We start from the raw sequence: 21,054 nt of genomic DNA, 5'->3' as shown, positions 1-21,054 counted from the left end.
ACACTGGTTTACTGTTGACACGAAGACGCTGCTAATACACCTAAAATCGGTCCGTAGAGCCAGATGGTCGTAGAACCCTGCTTTAGCAAACTGGCGACATGCGGAACGGTTCGTTAGCGTAGCATCGGTGTAGTTTGTGTCCAGCAGCACCGCTACCACCAGATCAACACTTTCCATTGAACGTTGCGGTTGCCGCTGTAAGTCCAGCAGGGGTCCGTAACTCCGGCAGCCAAACTACACAGATGTGAGTTAGCGGGCGTGACGTTGGGGGTGGCGTTCTGGTAGTGCGTTTGCCCGTGCACCTTGCGTGCAGGCAGTGGCAGAGGAGCATGGAAAAAGAAGGAGAGCTAATTAACACGACTACGTTGGCGCAAACCTTTACTCGGCGTCTAGCCCTCTAACCTTTACTCGCCGAACAGGAAACGTGTTTGAAACTGTTAATTTCTGCAACACTTCCATTACGGTAGATACATCACTGTGAGGAAACCTGTTTCTGTCCTGAATGACGTCAGAAAAATGACCTCATTTAGGAATCAAATCAAAAGAAACATTTGGGTCATTATTTTGTGTGCAGATGATGTGTTTGATTCCCAGTTGTCATATGACCCTCTTAAAGACAAAATCATTTGTATTAGTTAATGTAATTCCCAAAAGCAGGAAGTGGGCGACCTCAGTCCGCGTCTCCGGATCTCCAATAGGTTTTCATCCTTCAAGCCGTTTCATATTTTGGTTAAGTTTCATTTATAGTCATCTTTCCCTCCACTGTTTGTCCAGAAGAAGAGGAGGTTACTCCGCTTTGAACTTAGCGGTAACGCAGTGCAGATTCCTCATGGCTGTGCAGCAGCGTCCGCGGGGCCGAATGTGAACACGGGCGGGCTCTCATTTTCCGATCCGCTCTTCCCGAAAAAAACGCCGCCTGCCTTTGATGCAGTGGAGCTGCTGCTGCTTGGTTCTCTGAACGGGAGGAAAGCGGTCTAACGATGGTCACCACATCTTTAGATCGTTCCCAAGCCAAACCGATCCGCTGCCTCTCCCACCGCACACATGACAACTCCCCAACAGATTATGAGCTGCAGGAGAACTCCCCATGGGACTCCTCCTGCTTCAGAGGAGCGCTTTTGAGTCACTTTAGCTATCTAGACTGATTTTTTTGTTGTTCTTTGCTGCATTTTGCCACAAACTGCTTAAAAACTAAAAGTTAGACTCATTTTTTACACATTTTCTACATGAACAACAGATGTTTTTTTGGTCTGGTTGTGTTGGAAATGACTAAACAGGAAGCAGCAGGGAACATATTGTCTTGATAGAAATGCTTTTTGCTCTCAGCCAGATGGTAAAACCTCCTTCAGAGGTAGATCTGGTGTTTCTGTCCCACCCAGAACTATTTGACTGTAATGCTGATTTGCCTGCAGCTGCATCACTCCACCTGCATGAGCGTTGCCGTGGAATCTGCAGGACGTCGGCACCTCATTCTATCTTCTCGCTCGGCTGCGTCTTTGTAGATGCAGGTGACTTTGTGCAGACGAACGGCGGCCTGCCGGGAGGTCACAGCTCGCCCTCTAATTAAAGCCTCCCTGAGCCTTTGATCCCAGCAGAGCCTCAATAATGAGGCACAAACGACAGAGAAATGCCTCACGTTCTGCTGCGCCTCCTCGCAGCACCGAGGATACAGCTGTGTTGTTGTCATCCACACTCGCATCAAAGAAACGCACTCTTGTTTGTCGAGGTTTAAACTGCACGGACAAACCTGGAGAGACTCCAGAGTCTTCCTCCACCTGACGTGTTTGAGGAGCACCAGAGGATCTTAGTTTAAAGATTTAAACATCCTTTTTGGTTTGAAGAGTCGCTCTAGCCTTTCTGTATTTTTCTGGATCTGTATTTTATCAGTTTCGGCTCAGGCAGCTGTCAGCCAGCCATATCTGTGTTGGAAATATGTAGGTTTGAGTTTTTCCAGTAGATAAAAAGGTCAGATCGGTGTGGTTTTGGGATTTTATAGTAGGAACTTTTTTTTTTTTTTTGGTAATCTCGAAAGTCTCCTGAGAAAATGTTTGACTGATAAAATCAAGTCTGGATTAGGAGTAGATAAGATTTAGTATATCAAGAATTTACACAAGAACAGCTTTAAACAAACATTTTTCTGTTACTCTGTGAAATTTTGGAGAGATTATACAATAAACAGTCTGCTGGTGAACTGTCTAATAGTGCAGAAACAAGATTTTATTTCATATTTTAATTGACAATGTACTGTTTGATGATCCAAATGAGGAATACATTTTCCCATTTTTCTAACATATGGATATACATTCATGTTAAGGTATGCATTTATATGGATAGAAAAAGTTGCTTAAGCCAATTTAAACCCACTCCACCTGACCTCATCAGAGTAAAAGTGGAAAGGAGATACCATTGTCAAAAATCGGTAAAACAGACATCATCAGGCAGAGACTCAAACAGGGAGCAGCTCCAAATCTGATCATCACTACAGCATTTCCATTCATGGTCAAATTTTATTTACCATATTTTCCGGAGTATAAATCGGACAGAGTATAAGTTGCAGGAGCCAAAAAATACATAATAAATAAGATAAAAACCACATACAAGTCACACTTATGGTAGAAAAGTGCAAAATTTCTGAACAAATCCACCAAGCGGAATCCAACGTCAAATTTAGATCTGCTACCTCTTTTTCGACACACGCATCAAATTCTTGACGCAATGCTTGTCCAAAAGTGTTGTGCCTAGTTTTTAGCCTTATCGCTATATAAAAAACATTGACTGTATGTCTCGTTCACAATGTACGGAAGATGCTAATGTCATTGAGTTATTTTGTAGCGCTCTGCAAAAGCGTCAGTCTCCATGTCTGGGTTCATGAGATCATTCAGTCTTTTTCTTTGCCTTTGGCGATCGCCCCCTACGGTACTGCAGGTGCTGCGTTTGAATGACGGCATTTTAGCCGTACTCCCGTCTCTCTCTGTAACGCGGTCTGATGACTTGCTGTCCTGCATTAGTTCAAGGAAAAATAGTATTGTCTTGATGCAAATAAGAAAAAGATCATAAAGTTTTAGAGGAAAATGATCAAATTCCTTGTTTGTTTTGGTCAGCACTTCTTCTGCATTGCTGTCGGTAGCAAGTACGGATACACACACCTGCAGTGCCCTCTAGCTGTTGTTGGCTGGAAGATAATACATTTATGATCCCATTTTTTCCCCTCTAAATAAGACACTCCTTAGTATAAGTCGCACCCCTGCCAAACTATAAAAAAATGCGCCGTTTACTTTGCAAAATATGATAATTTTGTTTACTTTAGAAAAATCGTCAACTCTCTGAGCCACTGGGAAGTAGACGAATATTTAGGAGACTTCCAATGCAACAATAAGCAGCGCCCTGCTGTCAGTGATGTCAAAGCTAACATGTCCTGTTGTGCCCTACATAGAAGACGGAACGGTTTCCAAATTTACCCCAAGAACAGCAGAGTAATTAGTCAGGTTAGTCGACCAAGATGTTCTTCAGGTCAGGACAAAGAAAGCAAAGCTTTGACCCATCTACTGGTGCTTTAACAGAAGCACTACAAGTATTCTGTCAAATGTACTGCAAGTCGTAGTACCACTCACAGACACAAACGTTGCTGGGTACGCCGCCGCTCCTACATCATGATTCTTGTCAGCAGCAATTTGAAACCAGCACTCCCCGAAGAACGCTTTGGTTTCTGCTCCTCAGGCTTTTTCATCTTTTTAATGTGGTCTGGGTACAGATGGTAGGAAGCTAAAAGGGGAAACCCATTTGTAGGATCCTTCTAATGAATTAGAGTTAAACAGACCCCCCCCCCCCCCCCCCCCCCCCCCCCCCCACACACACACACACACACACACAACTGAGATTCCTTTAAAATGACAGGGTAAACTCTACAGATTAAACCAGCGGCTGGATATGTATGGCTGCGTTTGGTTACCATCATTTATTGCCTCTAATCTGAGGCCCAACATGTGGTCCGGCTTTAAAGTGTTCCAGTCCGCCGAGTTTTCTGTTAAAACACTGAGAATGTATCTGAATGTGACTGAAAACCACATCTGAGAACACTTCTGTCTCTACTGACACAAACACGCCACACACACGTATCCAAGCGCGCACATGCACACATGTACCAACACACAACTAAACATGCACACATATACATGCAAACACATGCAGAGACGCACTTAAATGCACACACAGGCAAACACATGCATGAAGAGGCTGTGCGGCAGCGGTAGGGCAGTCGACCTCTGATCGGAAGATTACAGGTTTGATTCCCGCCTTGCAAGAAATCATTTGCCGTAAATCACAAATTTATTTTTAGTTATTGCGTTAATAAGCTGCGCAATACGCTTATCGCAAAAGACGGCAAATATTGCGAAAAATGGTAACCTTAAATGTGCTAAAACAATCTTATGTCAGCATGAAGTATTTATTGAATCAAATAAATCCATTTATTAATTTGGCCAAACGCCTTTTATGTGAGATACTCGCCTCCATGTAGACAAGGGTCATTTAGAGTATAATTTAACTTATGTTGACTCTTATTTCAATTAATCTGTTGCAGTGAAATGGAAATGATGTTTTTGGTTGTTTTTTTATTTTGTTCATGTATCACAAGTTATATTGTCATCGTAATATTGATCAATAATATGGCTCATCATGTCGTGCAGCCCTGTGTCTAAGTGTCCTTGGGCAAGACACTGAACCCCACTCTGCCTCTGGTGGAAGGTTGGCGCCAGTGCTCGGCAGCGGAGCCGCCACACGTGTGAATTTGAGGGTGTGTGGGTAAATGGCACTGTGACTGTAAAGAGCTTTTGGCCCTTTAAGGAAGGTACAAAAGCGCTATACAAGTATACACCGTTTACCACTAATTTATATACATACACACAAACTGAGGTGAAGGTTACTTTATTTTAAGTGTGGTTCTTCTGGCTTCCAGTTATCCGGGCTTACAGTCAGGTTAACCTGATCAATATGGAGTTACACAGGTTTACTCCTCAGGTGGAGGGTTGGAAGGTGTTTCTGATCCTCCAGGTCACGAGGCGAGACTCTAAACAGCAGCCTGGCAGGTGGCAACTGAAAGTGTAATCCTCTTTACTGCCTGTTCACTGCTTATGACACCCCCCCACCCACCACACAGACACACACACACACACACTCATGTGCAACTTCACCTGTGAGCGACCTGCAAACCAATTGTGTATTTTCCAAATGCTCTGTTGCTGCTCACAGTTTAGAAGAAACTTTTAGAGTTCGTACAGATAAATACAGTTTTTGTTTTCATGTGAATTACACCAGTTCTTCTACTTATTGTTGTTCACCTTTCGGCATTTTCCCTTCAGAGGTCGGCACAGTAGAAATTCACTGAATCACACAGGTGACAACCCTGTATTTATCCGGGCTGGGGACCGGTACAGGGGGACTCAGACTTAGGCCCCCTTGTGGCTCCACTTTAAACTACTAGATATAAATTTATAAAAACAAATAAAACTAGAACTAAGTTTAACCTTATTGTATCTTTTGTAATCGTAGAAACAGGTTTTGTTGTAAAAATTTAAAAAATCAACTTTTTCAAAACAGGTTTAGATTCAACATTTTCCTAATTTAAATGAATAAAACTAAACACAAAGAACTAATTTATGAATTGAATCCAGATTTTTTTAAAGACATGTATGTCTCTTCACATTTTTTATTATAAATATTTAATAACTGAAATTATATTGTAATTAAAACATGCACATAAATATCTGAAGATTTTAACATTTTTAGACAAATGTGCACAGATTTTCTTTGGTGTAAAGGGGAAATTGCTTCAAAATAGGTGTCCTACTGCCTCATGAAGGCTTTTCTGCAAGCGGCTCCCAGAATGAGATTTGTCTGAGAGTAACCAGGTTAGAGAAATCAGTAACACCATCCAGGTAGCGGAGCATGAGATCCACAGTAGAGGAGAGATCCGAAATTCACTGTGGTGATGCATAATCTCATAATCACGCGGGAGATAGTCTATGAGGTAGGCAGGCTGAAGGATGTATGGAAGTGGCACAATTAAATGACTCGAAAAAGCCTCTGTAAATCCATCACAGCAGAACTGCTGAGCTGCTTCTCTCAACTGTGAGATGCATTAATGCAGTTATATGCGGCTGAGATTGTGTTACCGAGTCAGCCTTGTGGCGCGGCTAATTGCGTTAACATATTGGGAGGAAATCTTAACGGTGGAGGCCGGTTAATGTGTTGAGCATGTGGACGGTGAAACCAGAGCGGTGTTCGATGATTTGGGTGAAAGAACGGCTACGTCGGGATTTTCTCACAGAAAGTGGGATTCATGTGCTGCTCTGAGCGTCTGCAGTTTTGGGTCAGCGTCCGGTCATTTTTAATGTTAACATTTTTTCAAGTTAATCTCAGGTTGGATAAAATCTTCATGTTCATTTCTTGCATTCTGTGACTGATGTCAATGATTTTTTTGTTTCTTTCGCAGAGCAAGGAAATGGCTTTCCAGCTCCAGGAAGACTTGATGAAAGTCCTAAATGAGCTTTACACAGTAAGTACTAACCATTGCCTTTTTACTTATGTTTATCTTGATTGAGAATGATGGTGATTAATGGTCTTGGAATACATCGAGGCTTAATGCTTTCCAAGTAATAATGACAGGTTATCCGCTATCTGAAGGATCTGCAAACTGAACTTTTTCAACAAATGGTCCATTAACTGTTCAAAGCAGCTGCTGAGATGTTACTGAAGAGTATCAGTCAGTCTTCCAGATACATGTGAAAGGCCTGCAGTGTCAATTTTCTGCACTTGTTCATTGTCCTCATGAGGTGGTGGTGGGTATTGGTGTAAAGAAACACCAATGCCAAGCTAAAGTGCAGATTGTCTTGTCGTTGTGTTTATTTTGTCCCCGACAGATGGTAACCCCTCCAGAGAGTGGGACGGTATTGTAAGACAGCCTCAGGGGCGGGATTACTTAAAGCCAGTGGCTCCCAGCAGTAACCTGCATCTTCACCAAACACCGACCCCACCCGGTAATGCAGCAAGGGTCATGTGTGTCACAAAAGCCACATTGGTCCCACATGGCCCCTCTGGGTTAGTCCCATGGTGAGGTGAGATGCAGGCAGGAGATAAGGCCCTTGGTCTGTAGGGTGGAGCTTCCGTGTGTCTGCCTAGTCGTGGAGTCCCCCACCCATCAGGATGTTGGGCCAGATTGGGATCTGGGGGTTTTGGAGGATGGGGACTTGGTTATTCTGGAGGATCTGGATATCGTCCAACAACGAGGTTCTCATAAAGGTGTATGTGGGATGATTTACTCCAGGGAAATTCAGATCATTTGGATATTTTTTGAGAACTCTGTCTTTTCAGGGACATCTATGCACAGCAATGTCAATATTTGGTAAAAGGTGTGTTTTTTGCCCCCTTTTTTTGTTTTAACAGTTCAATATGAACTGTCCATCAACCAGATAGTAGTCAGACAGTCAGGTATTTGATAGTGAATACCCCCAATCATCCAATTATACCCTTAATGCAAAGAGTCAGGCAGGTCTTTGGTACGACCCAACCGTGGAACTGAACCCATCATCTCCCACTCAGTGGTAATTTTCAGTGCAGTACTTTGTTTCTTAATTTCTTAAAACATTTTTGTTCAAATGATGCCGACCGTTATCTTCAGCCTGACACTCTTTTACTTAGGCCTTTTTGGAGGAAACAATACTTCATTAAATATTTGTTATTTTTCTGAGTTCTTTTCTAATCCAAACGGAAGATGACTCGATCTCTGAGGCTCCGCCTTTCTCTATCAGTTAAATCTGACGTGGAGAAAACCAGCTTTTCATATCAACTTCCCACTGAAATGCAACATATTACTGGCATAAAGTGTTGCATAATTACACAAAGCTGTTTTTCTTTGCAAAAGATTCAGTTGATTTATGTCAATAGTTTAACCGATTGAAGAGATATGGTAGTCGAAAGAATGTAGACGCTGGAGCTGAGGCTCTATTGTTGAAGGGTTAAATACAAACCTAAAGTCGGAACATTTCACCAGATTGTCACACTCACGCTGCACCGGCTGCACATCTGCTGCACATTTTCTGTTCAAGCTTTTCCATTCAGTTCAGTGGCTGTGCACAGCTCTCTGCATCTGTGTTCAGCTCTGACCTTGCTGGTGCATTCTCTTAGATCATGAATCAATATCCAATTCAACTGCTTTAACCACCATCAACCCCCTCTACCTTAGTTTGTTTAATGCATTACTGATGTTGTTGCAATTTAGCTGCAGCTTTAATCTAGGGGCTCATGAAGAGTTTATTCAATTGTTGCCATTTTGCATCTCATGGTTTCCCCAGAACATGTCATCTCTGCAGAATGTCACTGGTTACGGTGTTAGCCTTCTCACGGGAAAACCGGGCGGTAAACTGATGATAATACAAGGTAGAGAGATAAAGAGAAAGGCAGCTTACTCCCAGGTCAGTAACTCTACGGCTACTCTTCCAGTCGGTGGCTGTGTCGCTCCCCCTAAACTCTAGGGGGTCACGCCCCCATGCCACCTCCTCCTTGCACGCGCTTAAAGGTACACAAATGGTAGCCGCTGCCTCAGACAACCACAAACCCGGTACTGGCCCCCGCCAATGAAATAACAGGCCTGCTTCGTCTCTAAAAATGTCTCTCTAAAAAAAGCAGTAAAGTAAACACAGTTGTGGCTAACGACAAACCAGTAAGTGAGGAGTATGGGCCCCAAGGTCAGTCACCTATCTCTGACCTTGTTGCTAAGCTAGCCCTCGCCTAAGAACTGGCTCTGTTGTTCTACTTCCACAGAAATAACTGTGTTTGCGGGTTTGGTGTTTAGATTCTAGGATGGGTGAGCCTGTGTTTGTGCTGAAGTTGAGGTTTTGTGCAGAGGAGCATATTTCATACACAGGTTCTGAGCCTCCATTTTTTTTTTAAATCCTGGAGGAGGTTCATTCCCGGTCAAACTGTCAGTCTTTTTTACTGCTGCCTTCCCTCTGGTAGTACGAGTGTGTTTTCTGTTCTGGTTCTTCATGCAGCACACGCATGATGTGGTGACATGAACAGAATATCTGCAATAAAAAACAACATGCAACTTTAAACAAAACAGCTCATGTTAAACCCTGTCATTTTACATCTCTACTTATAAGGTTATTAAATTTTTTTAACAAACCCTACATAGCAGTTAGTTTTTTTCAAAAATCATTTTACTTTATTGTTGTCATTTTATTTATGGTTCAACGGGATTTTACGACAATATTCTACAACAACCATTGGGACATGGTATCAAACAACTACATGGATGCTATGTCAGGTCAGTCTGACCCTCTGTAAACTGCCATTGATAGATCCTAAGAGCTAGGATAATGAAAGCTAACCCCCCCTCAGAGAGTCTACCATGGCAGATAGTCAGAGATGATAATTTGATTCAGAGAAAGAGCAGTTCAGAACCCCCTTATGAGCAGACAACATCAAGATTCAATTATGTTCTCCGGATTGGCCTCACCAAGGTCCACACTGGAGCTGAGGCTTGCCGGTGATCTGGTGGTAGCCCTCCCACGAGTCCCGGTCAGTCCTAATCCAAAAAGGATGACGCTGGATCACTTTCAGACAGTGGGCCTAGCCTACCACATTCAGGAGAGCTCCACAGGGGTAGGTACAATATGGTTTGGGTGGTTGCCCAGTCCCTGGTGATGCAATCTGGCTTTCAAGACACTGAGTGTTACCTTTCTGGGAAGAAAGGGATTCGATTTTCCGCGTAAAGTCGAGAGAGCTCACCTCCATGGCTCTAATACTCCTTTGATAGAGGTTGGGCTTCTGGAGTATTTCCCAGTAAGAGTCTCCCCCCCCCCCCCCCCATTATATGAGAGAGTCATGTCTATGTGCCTTTGGTCATGGATATGTATCTGACTTTAGTTTCAGCTAACAGACCAAACACCAGTTCAAAGTACTCAGCCTTCTTGGTGTCTCTCAAAGGGGTACTAGACACCGTTGTCCTCTTGGGGAACTTCAACCCCCATGTGGACACAGAGATTGACACCTGAAAAGTCATGGAAGGGAGGAACAGACTCCGTGATCAGAACTCAGTGGTGTCCATCATGCATGTGTGCCCATCAGTGCAAGTGGCACCAGGACACTCTAGGTAGAACGTAGACGTTTTAGTAATTTCAGGTGACATTTGGCTCTGTGTCTTTGACACTTGGATAAGAGAGGAGCAGAGATGTCCACCAACCACTATTTGGTGGTAAGTTGGACCCGCTGGCTTGGAAGAAGACGAAAAAGACTTGACAGACCCAAATGTACTATGAGAGTTTGCTGGGCAGTGAAGTATTTAATTCCCTTTTACTTAGGGACGCTGGGAACATTGAGTCAGAGTAGGCCGCGTTCTCCACCTTATTTTATTCTGCAGTTGTTGGTAGCTGTGGCAATAAGGACACTGTTGCTTGTTGTGAGGCAATTCCTGAACCCAGTGGTGGTGGATGCTGGAAGGAAGGAATGCTGTCAAGCTGAAGAAGAAACCTACCACGGCAGACTGGATTGTGAAACTCCTGTGGCAGCTGACACTTGATCCAAGGGACAGGGAGGGTGTCGCTTGGGTACCACAGGATTTCCTTTCTGCTTTTTGCAGATGATGTTGTCCTGTTGGCGTCATTGATCAAAACCTGAAGCAACTGTGTTACGCCCAGTCCAGGCTCCACTCTGTGAGTGGTAGCCTGCTGTCACAGGTAGAGGAATTTAAGTATCGTGGAGTCTTGTTCATAAATGAGGGATGACTGGAGTAAGAGATCATCAGGCGGATTGCTGTGGCTCCAAGAGATGCCCTCTGAGGTGTCTCTTAGTTCTGGTTTGAGGTGTTCCAGTCATGTCCCACTGCGTGGAGATATCTAGAAACAATCAGGACACGCTGAAGATACTACATCTATCAACTGACCTGGGAACACCTCGGGATTTCTCCGAATGAGCTTGAGGAAGAGGCCAGGGAGAGGAAAGTCTGAACATTCCTGCTTAAAAACTGCTGCCCCTGTGACTTGGCCATAGATAAGCGAAAGAAAATGGATGTCTGATTATATCGGGTCCATCTGATTAGATTAGATTATTGATTTATTTGTCAAATTGTCATTAAATCCAAATAACTGTTACACAGAACAGGTGATTTAAACTGAACAAACTTATTTAAAACGTAAAAATTTCAAAAAAATAACTTTTTTGCCTAACATATTACAAGAAATTGCTTCAAACGCAAATCCATTCACATAAATAACATTCTATTTAATTACTAATTACGGTACTTGTTTTTTTGTTGTTTATTTTTTAGACAACCCAACTCCACACTGTCCTTGAAGCAATCCAGATTGTTTTTTCCCCCCCATGTTAATTTATTTTTAATCATTGTTCATCTCTTTAGAATATCTAACCATTTCCTCTGGTGGTTTACCTGCAGCTTACAAATGACCCACTAATGCATCAGTGGAGCAGAGAGAGTAACACACACACTCCAGCCTGAGTTGTTGACTCGTACTCGCGGATGTGACTTTAAACCACAGTTTCTGTCAGCACGGTTTCTAAAGCAGTGACAGAAAAAAGACGTAAACGCTTTAAAGGAACAGTATAAATGGTGACTTGGACAGGAAACAGGCCGCCTCTCTCCCCGTAACAAACTTTCAAAGCCACACTGCAAACCCGGCTGAGTTTCTCTTTCTTTGTTATTTGAGGCGATGGTGTATTCAGATGAACAGAAATGCTGAAGACCAGATGCTCTGGGCTTTGACTTAAAGGGATGAATGAATGTGTGATGAATCACTGGGTCATAGGGCAGGACCTTAAATTAGGGGTCGGAAAAGGTCAGCGAAGGCCATTAAGATGGATTTTTCTGACCTTCAACCCCACAGGAAAGTGACTTTTTTAAATTTTATTCTGTCACCCTTGAATTAATGAAAACATCTGTGTCTTCAGGTCATGAAGACCTATCACATGTACCACTCGGAGAGCAGCAACGCTGAGAGCAAGCTGAAGGAGGCTGAGAAGCAGGAGGAGAAGCAGACTGGCCGGACGGATCCAACTTTCAACATGCGGATGGAGGACAAATACCAAAGACGCAGTTCTGTGAAGAAGATCGAGAAAATGAGAGAGAAGGTAAGACATCAAGAGCACGTATTTAACTTGAATTCAAAATCCATGTTCATGGCAGCTGCGCAGTACTTACAATTTGTAAGTACTTTAGAGACCCCTCCCATTTGTTAGGATTTGAATTTCCTCGTAGAGCTTCACAAAATGAAACTGATACGCGTTTCCGTCTGACGTCAATAAAGACGGACCTACTGTAAACAAACCCAAACTAACAGGCTCCATATTTTCACAATAAACCAGCAATATATTTAGTGTGTAGAAAATGTTTAAAAGCTAAGCAGTGTCAACTTTTCTAGAAATGCATTTTGGGAAATCTTAACGTCTTAGTCACATGGACCCGTACGGAAGGTTGACCCGTTCGGGTTCTGAGTGTTCTTGGGTTGTCCGGGTCCGTGGAAGGTTGTAGAGGCGCATTTTAAGGGGAGCGCAGGTGTGTCTTTTGGTTCCCTTGAGGCTCGTATGGCCTCCTCAAGGGACGTCATGAAAGAGCATACCATCGTTGAGGCTGTAGTAAATGTATTGTGGAATATTCCTAACGCTACTGGAAGTTACTCACATTTATCGTACGGTTCCTTACACCGCACTCTAGTCATCAGGAGGGTGCAAAAACCGGGTTCCTACTGATTGCGTAACTGCTGCACGCCGGGGTTGTGCATGTGATATGCAGGTACCCGTGAGACATCTGTAGGACGTCCACACAAACTACACTCTGATCGTCTAATTTCCTCATTTCTAACAGTCAGGCTGCAACAAGGAGCGTCCACGCATCATGTGAACAGCACTTCCAGGCTCCTTGTGCAGTCTGGGGAAGGATTGAAAAAAATAACATCTGTACGACACGCTTGCATCTCATCTACCTCAACTTTTCTTACCCTTACATGTTGTTTAAGAGTTCACTATGACCTGTCGCCTGTAGCATGCCTGCAGAAAAAAAAATGTGCATGAACATCATCTAAGTTCTCTTTAAGAACTTGATACTTCCTGCGGGTGGCCTGTTCAGATTTGACCATTTTCACCTGCAGACGGGCCGTAGCCACCCGTAAGGACAGTTCAAATCAAATCAAATCAAACTTTATTCACTAAGACTTCCCTTGTAAATTACCAGATCGTGTGTGAGTTTGTTTGTAACAGAAGGATGTTCCTCGTTTTTCTGAATCTTTTAGTCGCTTCTCTTTGATGAGAACACGTCGTCAAAAGGCGACTCGCTCCGTTTCTTATGTCTATCATTCTCAACAGCGCCAAGCCAAGTACTTGGAGAACAAGCTGAAGTCGATCAAAGCCCGAAACGAGTACCTGCTGACACTGGAGGCCACCAATTCGTCTGTTTTCAAATACTACATCCACGACTTACCCGACCTGATAGACGTGAGTATGGAAGTGTCTGGTTGTGATAGACTTCAACCTGCACCCACACACTCAGAGAGTGTCTGTGCTTCCTTTGCATGAGTGTTGTTCTGCATCAGAGACAGATTTAATGCCGTTTCTTTATTGGCTTTGTGCAGAAGAAGGAATGCTGTTGTCCTCACTGACCTTGAGAAGAAATTTAATCTTCAGTCAAACAGCTGAAGTAGATTTAAAAGCTTTTCGAGCATCAGCTAAATTAAGCAGACATAAAAATCCCTTTAGGCTTATTGAGGAAACTTTTATTTAGTTTTTCGGCTTCGGATGTAGTTTTTGTTTGATTGTATTTTGTTGCGATCACAGAAGTTGGTCATCTCTCTGTTCACTGCAGCCTTTTGATTATTTTTGGTTGTTGTTGTTGTTTTGTCTTATTTTTTTCTTTTCCCAGCCCGCTCATGATTTATTTATGAACTGGCTACCTGGGAAATCACTTTAAGAGAAGTAATGTTGCTGAACTACATTCACTGTTGTTTCCAAGGAAACGGAGGCAGGTGGAGTTTTTAGCAGCAGCTCAGGTTTATATATTCCAGACATGGCTGAAGGACTGAGGACATGCTTTGTCGTCGTCTTGGTGGCATGCTGTGTGCTGAAATTACCGCTCACTCCACTTTGCTCTGAAGCCCTCACATCCCACCAGGGTGTGCGTCTGTGTTTGACTGAGTGATATTGTGTGGGAAGCGTTCTGCTTGTGCAGACACACACACACACACGCTTATTTATAGATGAAGACTTTTTATTGTGGGAAATAACGTGTAGAAGCAGGCAGAAGGTGACATTGGGTTTGCAGGTCATTCAATTAAAGTTTGTGTTTGTTTCTGTTTTCAGAGACAATCCCAGATTTTGTTCTTAGTGCTCAGATATGGTAATACTGCTTGAACAGCAGCACAGTTCCTCTGTCTGATCTGATTGGAGAACCACAGTTTACCCCCAAAGGTTGACAAAGACCTGACAGTGATTTTGGACCATCGCAAGCCAAAAAAAAATAAAAATGAACAAATATTTTTGGACAGGCAAAGTGAGATCCAGTCAGGCTGGATTATTCTCTCAAGTTTCAGCTCAGTGGCCTTGTGGTTAGAGTCTCCGCCCTGAGACTGGAAGGTCGTGGGTTCAAACCGAGTCATAACAAAGACTTTAAATGTGGGACCCAATGCCTCCCTGCTTGACATTCAGCATTAAGGGGTTGGATTGGGGGGGGTTAAACCACCAAATGGTTCCCGAGCACGGCTGTGTCTGCAGCTCACTGCTCCCCCAGGGGAGGGGGTTCACATGCGGAGAACAAATTTCACACAGATAGTGTGATTTAATTGAATTTGTGTGGTCGGCGTTGAACCTTCTTGCTTCCAAGTCCTGCTTTCATTTTCTCAAGCATTGGAAAACGTCTGTTCAGGAAAGTTCTAACATCCATGCACTGGGCCAATTGACTGTAAATGAGTGAGTGACCCCACCCCACATGGCGTTCCAAACAGGAAGTAAGAAGCGGTCATTCTATTGGTCAGAAGAGAGATTTTTGCTTTGATACCTTTTTTCAATATATTCCTGATATTCCACATTTTTTCATGATAGTATTTTCTGTAGATCAAGTTATTCAAGTTATAAACTGACCAATCAAACAGCTCAATAAAAGTAGGTGGAGCCTACGTCCAACATTTGAAATGCTTTCAAGTGGTAGGGGTGTGGCCCTCCAACAAGCTCTCTCCTGATTGGTGAGAGTGGTTGCATGATGACTCAGACAGACTCAATCACTGGTTACTGACGTCGTCTGGCTCCAACTTGGCGACGTCTTTGTCATGAAAGAAATCTGCGACCGAATTGGCTATATTTGGTTGGAGCCAGAAGTAAACCGTTTTCTATGGTTGACGCCACACTCAATCAGTCCAGTCTTCATAGAGAGTCAATAGCTGTGCCTTGTAAAGGCCACGCCCCTGCCTGTCAGCTGTTGGAGGTTGTGACATTTAAGGCCATGTTAACCTTTACTGACCAGACTTTAGCTAGCTTTATTTTCCAACCAAAGGGAAAGGTTCTGCCTCCAGGCCTTGAAGGTCTGCCGCTTTTCCATCTGTCCCCACTGTAATATACCTGATCCAGGTGATCAGCAGCAAGTATCTCCAAAACCATGAAGGTCTGGAGTTTGCATCTTGTTTGGGGTAAAACATTTTCAGAAGACGTCCTGAAACAGGAGAGCAGCTGGAAGTGATGGAGGAAGACCGTCATCTGATGCATCTGATCCATTCTTGGTTTGTTCCTCCTCTTCCAGTGCTGTGATTTAGGGTATCACGCCAGTCTGAACCGGGCACTGCGGACCTACTTATCGGCCGAATACAACCTGGAGACGTCTCGCCATGAAGGGCTGGACATCATTGAGAATGCAGTGGACAGCCTGGACCCGCGGAGCGACCGGCAGAGGTTCATGGAGATGTACCCCACAGCCTTCTGCCCACCGGCCAAGTTTGAGTTCCAGTCTCACATGGGGGACCAGGTATGCGGCGTTGTAATGATCATACCTGTTCACAGGATTTGTTTTATTCATGAATTTATTCATGAATAAAACAAATCCTAAACAAATCATAACATTCTGCTGCGGTCTTCAGCGTTTCTAAGTCAGGCTCAGTTTGGCTCAGGTTTGATGGGACACTATAACCCCCTGCAGCCGTGGATGTCGGCATGTGTTTGCGGTTTTATGGTCTGGATGACACTCAGCTAATCTGCCTGCTGCCGCCTGCCTCTTTTTTTTTTTTTTTTTTAGCCGTAGATGCTGGTTCAGATCCCAGCAGCCTGAGTGACCTTGTTCCAGCAGACGTGTTCGGCGATTGGGTAATGAAAAGGGTTTTTCTCCCTCTTCCAGGTGTGTCAGATCACAGTTCAGCCACCCGTGAACGGGGAACTCAACCTGAGGTTCCAGCAGCTGCAGTCTCGTCTGACCACCCTGAAGATCGAAAACGAGGAGGTAAATGAACGCCAGGACGCCGCTGAGTCAGAGCTCCAGCGGGCGGCGTGTGCTGCACGATGGGGGGCTTCCTTCTGCTTCGCTGCTGCTGCTTGTTGGTTTGGAAAACTGTGGACGCAACCCTGTGCTGCTTCTCGCTGACATCCAGCTCGTTTTTTTTTGCACCACACGGTTTGAACGCTTCTGCAGGAAGCTCCAGCTTGTTTATGAGGGGGGGGGGGTGCTCCTTGTATTGCATGTATCTTCCTTTCCCCTCTCTGTCTTCTGCTGTCTTCTCTGATGAACCGGCCCTCTTTTGTTCTTTGGTAATACTCAGGAACTCCGCCGACGTTTCGGTGCCGTTTCATGGTTTCCTTTGTGGCGAACGCGTCAAATCGTCAGTGAAGCTGAAAGCTGGAGGTTTCTGCAGCATCACTTCAGAGGGATTTGATCTCCTCCTTTATTATTTATTTCTCACAATATTTTTTGATGTTCTTCCAGAAAGGACAGAAATTCAACAATTGTTGCTCGGTAACATCCTCCTTACATTCTTATTTGTACTCGACGGTGAAGATATATAAATATATATGAATATATGCGTGTGTGTGTGTGTGTGTGTGTGTGTATGTATATATATAGTTTTTAAGGTAAACAACAAAAATGAATGATGTTTATAAGAAGATTACCTTAATATACATATGTGTATATATATATATATATATATTTCTTAAGATTCATTCTTCCAAAAAGCTAATGTCGTGTCACACAGCCACTATGTACAATTTGTTTATAACCCACGGATGGTCAAAAAAGTACGAAAAGTCGTGGTCTTTACTCGAAGTCTTCACAGATGCGTCACGAATGAACCACGTTAAAACCATGGACGAAGTACGAATTAACAAAGAGCACGTAAAGTAAAGTAGGACATGAACCATGTGTGATTATTGCGTGTTTATATGCAATTCGTTAGTGATTCGTGCATCAGTTATGTAATTTATCGTGATATGAACGCCGTTTACGTGATAAAACAGTTATACATCGGGGGTATATACATGGAACGGTCACGGAATACACAAGAATCACACACAATTGCGTAAGATTTACGTAATAAGTGCAAAATAAAACTAAGTAAAATATATGTATAAACCGCGTAATTCTTAACCAACCAAAAATGTTGAACAGCTCCAAACCGAATTCACGTAAAGACCCGTCGGCCAAAACCCTCGACGCACATCGACAAATGCAAGAAACGTATGGATGACGTGTGTCACGCATGGATCACGAGAGACTGGCATTTCATACGGGGAAATGCGTTAAAAATACGTAGCGGCTGTGTGAGGTTGAGTGAAGCTGCTTTATTTTTTTCATCTAGATTATAATTTTATTGAATGTTGAATTCTTCGAAGCTTAAATTTTACTGCAGGATTTTCTGTTGGATTAAACAGAAAACACGACGTTTTACATAAATAATATTCAAAGAACTATAATATTATGGTTCCATTTAAAGTTTATACTAAAGAATTATTGTGTTTTGATCGGAAATTTTAGGGGCTAAAGAGAATAAAACCTCTGAGTGAATTTAGGAAAGTGCTGCCAGTAATCGTTTAACATTTCTCATTAGAAATGTCCCACAGTTCCAAGGAAAATGTCAAACATTTAATTTACAGCTTCAGGCTTTCTGCCGTCATCTTAAGAGGTTTGAAAATAAGATGCGTTTGCAGTTTTTGATTTTATCTTTGGTTGGATATTTGTGCTGATTTTTTCTGGTATTTTCATCCTTTGAGGGTCTTTACAGATGTTTTTGAGCTCTAACATTCATGGAGTGAAATAGACTTTTTTTCAGATTCATAATGAAATAGTTCAGTTTTATTCGGCAGTTTGGAAATGTTTGTGTCTTTCACACACTGAAGTAAATACAGCTGGTTGCCTGCTGTTATTGAATAGAATTATTACTTCTTAAAATGTATTTTTATTAATAAATGAACAGTTGTTTTTAAACTAAAACCGAAATTTGGAAAATAAATGAATAAAATATGAAATATTGAAGGCCTGGGCTCGGCTGGCGCTGATGTCTTGGTGGTTCTGATGTCAGCGTGCACCAAAGCGATTGCGCTGTCAGCAAGATTTCCTATCAGCCTCTAGTGTGCTGGTGTGTGTGTGTGTGTGTGTGTGCGTGGGTGGGTGGGTGGGTGGGTGGGTGGGTGGGTGGGTGGGTGGGTGGGTGGGTGTGTGTGTGTGTGTGTGTGTGTGTGTGTGTGCGTGCATGGCCCTTGTCTGCTGTGCTGAAGCGGATGTCCTCATGGATCAGGACTGGAGGACACTCGTTCTCACATCAACAGATGGCCTCCGGTGCAGAAAAACGGCCTTGAAAAATGAACTTTCTGAACGCCGCGATGACCGGCGAGTCCCACCGTCGGAGGCGGCGGGATTTCATGCAGGCAGGAAAGGCTGTGGGATGTAGCTTCATAAAAGCGCAGCTGCTTCCTCCAACCTCTCTGACACCGGAGACGTGACGAACAAAAACACGCGCAGAAGTCTAGGTTTGCAGAGAAAAGCATCTGAACCTCAGACTCTCATGCGGGAGCCGCTCATTTCTAGCTTCAACTCTCCAATTACTTCTGTATTCAACAAAGTTTGTCATATTGTTCTGATTTGGATCTCATTTCCCCTCTCATGGCGCAGAATTCTCATCTTCTTCCTCATCAGATATCAAACTCGGCGGCCGTCATTCTCCAGATGTTTCACGCTGAACTCTGAAATCCAATCCTGTCTCCTGTGCTGGGAGTGTTTGTTTTCCTCTGGATGCGTATCAGGAAGGCACATCAAAGCAGCTTGACGGTCTGCAGGTCACTCGCTTGCTGCACGCTTGGTTTAAATCCTGAGAGGCGATGACGGATGCTGCAGGGGCCGTTGGGAGACGGGTCTCTCCTGACCCCATGTTCATGTTGTGGGTGGGATGGATGTTGGAGGTTATTTTCGACTCAAACGGTTCAACCCCAAGAATCGAGTTCCTCCTGTTGGAAACGAGGACTGTTGAAGCTGTGAATGGTTACCTAGGCGGCGATTTGATTCACAAAGATCATCAAATCACAGATCAAAACACAATTCTCACCGTTTAGAGAACAGTTGGAGTCACATTCTAAAAATAACCTGCAATACACAAACCCGCAAAGTAGTCCGCTTTATTCTTTTACAATTATTACGTTTTAAGGCGGTAAAGCTCCTCGCTACACACTTTCTACACTTTTCTCTCCTAATTGAATTCTTAGTTCAAACCTCAGTTTCACTGAATGAAATCAAAGACCATCTTTGGATTCAATTCAGTTTTATTTCGCAAGCTAAACGCGATCTGTACTGATTCTGCACAGAGGAGCTTGATGGACAAAAGTCTGCAGCCAATCCGGATGGAGAACACAAGGCAAAAAAATCAGCGAACCGCGTCAGGAGGAAACATTTTTATTATGTTTAAACGGTTGTTGTACTTTTACTGGATGTATGAACATAAAAATAATTTATATTTAAAATCATCTTTTCTACTTTTATTTAGACCAGGAGATCAGAATCAGCTTAACAGATAAAAACTCAAAGATTTGGTAATAAAATAAATGTGTCACTTTTAAGACCCACTCTGATAAAACATGTTTTTCTTTTAAAAAACATTTATAAAGAAAATGATTTAAAAAAATGTCTTTATTAAAATCATTGTGAAACAGGAGCAGATGAAAAAGATCGCATTTGGGACATAGAAGCGCTTTGTGTTTTTAACCAAAATGAAAGGCGCTATACAAATCAATAAAGTTTGAAGTTTAGAAAATTTACTGGGCGGGTCACAAGCTCCAAGCTCCGCCCCGTTCAGATGCATCCACCTGCAGACATAGATCCAAAACCACTAGAAATGCTTTAAAATAGATTAGAATATACTAGGACCTGGACTTTTTCTGTCATTTTCCTGGATAACTTCAGCAGAAAATGTAGTTTTTGCGACAAAAATCTACAAAAAAACATTTGACCGTTTTACTTTGAAAGGGAGATCCTTCCAACACTTTACTTTGAAGATGTATGTACTTCTGGTGACACCAGTGCAAACGTTTGCCTAGTTTATATTCTTAAAATCCAAGCTTATTCTGCAATTTTAGAGCAACAATTGCATTGCCTGAAGTGAATCTTCACTATTATATCTCTAAATATCGTGAAACGGCGATCTCCGACATCATAAAGAGCCATTCTTGACTTTTTGGGAACAAATCGTGAGTCTCCGGGTCTCGTTTCAGCCCCAGTGACTGAACCAAAGGGGCAGAAGTGCACAGCAGTTAACACTGGTAACTACTCCTTAGCTGAATAATTGATAAACTAAACATCTTTTTTCCGGGGAGCGATTCTCTTCTTCCATTTACGGCTCCTGCCTTCATCGTGACGGCCGGGGCCTCTCTCTTCCAGATAGGAAACGCACAGAAACTGGGCAGAACGTCACTCGCACGTTCCCCGTTGAAATGCCCTGAACTCAGGTTTAGAAGAGTTTTGAGTATTGGGGGTGTTTTTCTTCTTTCTGGCAGGCTTTCATTAGCCATGCTCCAACCTGCAGTGTGTTTTGGCGC

General features: G+C 43.2%; 1 protein-coding gene across 5 annotated transcripts in view; it reads left to right on the top strand.

Annotated features, from left to right (window-relative positions):
- Positions 1 to 21,054, top strand: part of srgap1a (SLIT-ROBO Rho GTPase activating protein 1a) — a 73,380-nt gene that overhangs the window by 31,325 nt on the left and 21,001 nt on the right. For all 5 annotated transcript variants that reach the window (XM_023956102.2, XM_078949104.1, XM_023956101.2 and 2 more), the window contains exons 4-8: positions 6,491 to 6,553; positions 11,962 to 12,141; positions 13,372 to 13,500; positions 15,791 to 16,012; positions 16,379 to 16,480. In XM_023956102.2, coding sequence (XP_023811870.1) covers positions 6,491 to 6,553; positions 11,962 to 12,141; positions 13,372 to 13,500; positions 15,791 to 16,012; positions 16,379 to 16,480 — 696 coding nt within the window. The remainder of the gene's footprint in view (positions 1 to 6,490; positions 6,554 to 11,961; positions 12,142 to 13,371; positions 13,501 to 15,790; positions 16,013 to 16,378; positions 16,481 to 21,054) is intronic.

The sequence above is a fragment of the Oryzias latipes genome, chromosome 6 (assembly GCF_053564925.1).
Source record: "Oryzias latipes strain Hd-rR chromosome 6, Olatipes_Hd-rR_3.1".
In the NCBI taxonomy this organism is placed as follows: Eukaryota; Metazoa; Chordata; class Actinopteri; order Beloniformes; family Adrianichthyidae; genus Oryzias; species Oryzias latipes.
This window is presented reverse-complemented; position numbering and strand designations above follow the sequence as displayed.